The sequence below is a fragment of the Otolemur garnettii genome, unplaced genomic scaffold, assembly GCF_000181295.1.
Source record: "Otolemur garnettii isolate 467f Iridium unplaced genomic scaffold, OtoGar3 scaffold00091, whole genome shotgun sequence".
Taxonomy (NCBI): Eukaryota; Metazoa; Chordata; class Mammalia; order Primates; family Galagidae; genus Otolemur; species Otolemur garnettii.
Window position 1 is genome coordinate 4,805,608 of NW_003852486.1, and position 2,199 is coordinate 4,807,806.

At 41.0% G+C, this 2,199-nt stretch overlaps 1 protein-coding gene across 3 annotated transcripts in view; it reads left to right on the forward strand.

Moving 5' to 3' along the window:
• Positions 1 to 2,199, forward strand: part of ASH1L (ASH1 like histone lysine methyltransferase) — a 217,777-nt gene that overhangs the window by 196,133 nt on the left and 19,445 nt on the right. For all 3 annotated transcript variants that reach the window (XM_012808600.2, XM_023516469.1, XM_023516470.1), the window contains one exon: positions 1,019 to 1,171. In XM_012808600.2, coding sequence (XP_012664054.1) covers positions 1,019 to 1,171 — 153 coding nt within the window. The remainder of the gene's footprint in view (positions 1 to 1,018; positions 1,172 to 2,199) is intronic.

Sequence of the window (2,199 nt, forward strand, 5' to 3'; positions counted from 1 at the left end):
GGCTACTTTTTGTTGCAGTTTGGCCATGGTTGGGTTTGAACCTACCACCCTTGGTATATGGGTCCGGTGCCCTACCCGCTGAGCCACAAGTGCCACCCAATTGTGCTCTTCTTTTATGCTTTCTTTCTTTCTTTCCCCTCTGAAGGCAAGAGCATTCTTCATGATGTTTAAGAGAATATGCTGAGTTTTCATAAAGATAGATTGAAAATTTTGAAAATTTTGCCTAGAATCTTAGATCCTTTCAGTGATTTTGGTGATTTGATTGACATAAATTCTTTTTTTTTTTTTTTTTCCCCGAGACAGAGTTTCACTATGCCTGGCTATTTTTTGTTGCACTTGTCATTGTTGTTTAGCAGTTCTAGGCCAGGTTCAAGCCTGCCAGCACTAGTATAGGTGGCCGGCATCCTAACCACTGTGCTACAGGCACTGAGCCTTATTGGCATAAATTTCTGAACATATATCCCAACTAGTTCAAATCTTCTGGTAATAGTAATATTCAATTACTAAGTGCTTATATATCAAGCATTAAGCTAAACACCGTAAAAACATTATCTTAATCTGGATAATTTCCTTATATGAGGGAGGGACTATCACTACTCCCGTTTGCATTTGAGAAGCTGAGACACAGGTTTGGTAACATGTAGACTACCTTTGAAGCCCAGACCTATAGCTACTGCACTACACTGCATTTGTCCACTGAGCTAAGGTTACTCTTGGTGCATTTATGTCTCTGGTAAACTCCAGAGTTTCCTGATTTTTCTTTACAGAAAAGAGAAACATGCTCCGCGCCTGTGGCTCAAGCAGCTAAGGTGCCAGCCACATACACCTGAGCTGGTGGGTTCGAGTTCAGCCCAGACCCACCAAAACAACAATGATGGCTGCAACCAAAAGAAAAGAGAAACACTCTGTGCCCACTAATCTGCTTAACCATTTCTGCAAATGGCAGGGACCCATTAGGGTAGAGGAAGCCACTCTTTCTCCTTGTTTGCTGAAACTGATTTTCACTTTATCCTTCCAGATGTCTTCATGACCCAGTTCTCTGCCCTGCAGACAGCTCGATCTGTTCGAACGAGGCGCTTGGCAGCTGCAGAGGAAAACATTGAAGTGGCTCGAGCAGCCCGCCTTGCCCAGATCTTCAAAGAAATCTGTGATGGTATCATCTCTTATAAAGGTGACCACACCTGCCCCCACATTCATTCTTCTTATCTTTTTTTGCATGATTTCCAAGGCCAAGAATAAGTGACATTTTAGGATTAGGAATTTAGGTTGACTTGTTCTTTCTTTGTTGGAAAGTATAGAATTATAGGACTGGTTATAGTCTGCAAGGATTATTGTTTTGTTTTTTGTTTTTGTTTTTGTTTTGTTTTGTTTTGTTTGCAGTTTTGGGCCAGGGCTGGGTTTGAACCTACCACCTCTGGCATATGGGGCCAGCGCCCTACTCCTTTGAGCCCCAGATGCCGTCCCAGGGATTATTGTTTTTAAATCCCAAGATCCTACATATCGTTTTTTTGTGTGTTTTTTAATAATTTTGCCATACTTAAGTACTATGTTTAAAAATCATAGTTTTTAGCAATAGGATAGCTAGTTTCTGTCTGCAGCTATAGAATACAGATATCTGTTTTGATTTAATTTCCCTGAATTAGAGACAGTGAAGTAACAATAAAAACAGTAAGGCAGGGCATGGTGGCTCTTGCCAGTAGTCCTAGCACTCTCACTGAGTTGGGAGGACTGCTTGAGGCCAGGAATTCAAGACCTACCTGAAGAAGAGTAGGATCCCCATCTCTACAAAAAGTAGAAAAATTAGACAAGCATGGTGGCACACACTTGTAATCTAACTACTTGAAAAAGACTTAAGGCAAGAAGAGGATTACTTGACCCCAGGAGTTGAAGGTTACAGTGTGCTACGATAAGGCCACTACACTCTTAACATAACAAGAGAGTGAGACCCTGTCTATAAATAGATAAATATACATAAATAGTATTACGACTATGTTATGTCAATAGCTCTTAACCTTTTCTGATTGACAGATATTTTTGAGAACCTAATAAGAACACAGACCCTTTCCCCAAAAGAATACATGTTCGTAATTCTACATGTATTTTGGAAGGTTCATAGGCCTAACAGTTACCTATATATGAAGAAAAAGGGGATCAAGGCTCGGCGCCTGTGGCTCAAGCGGCTAAGGCGCCAGCCACATA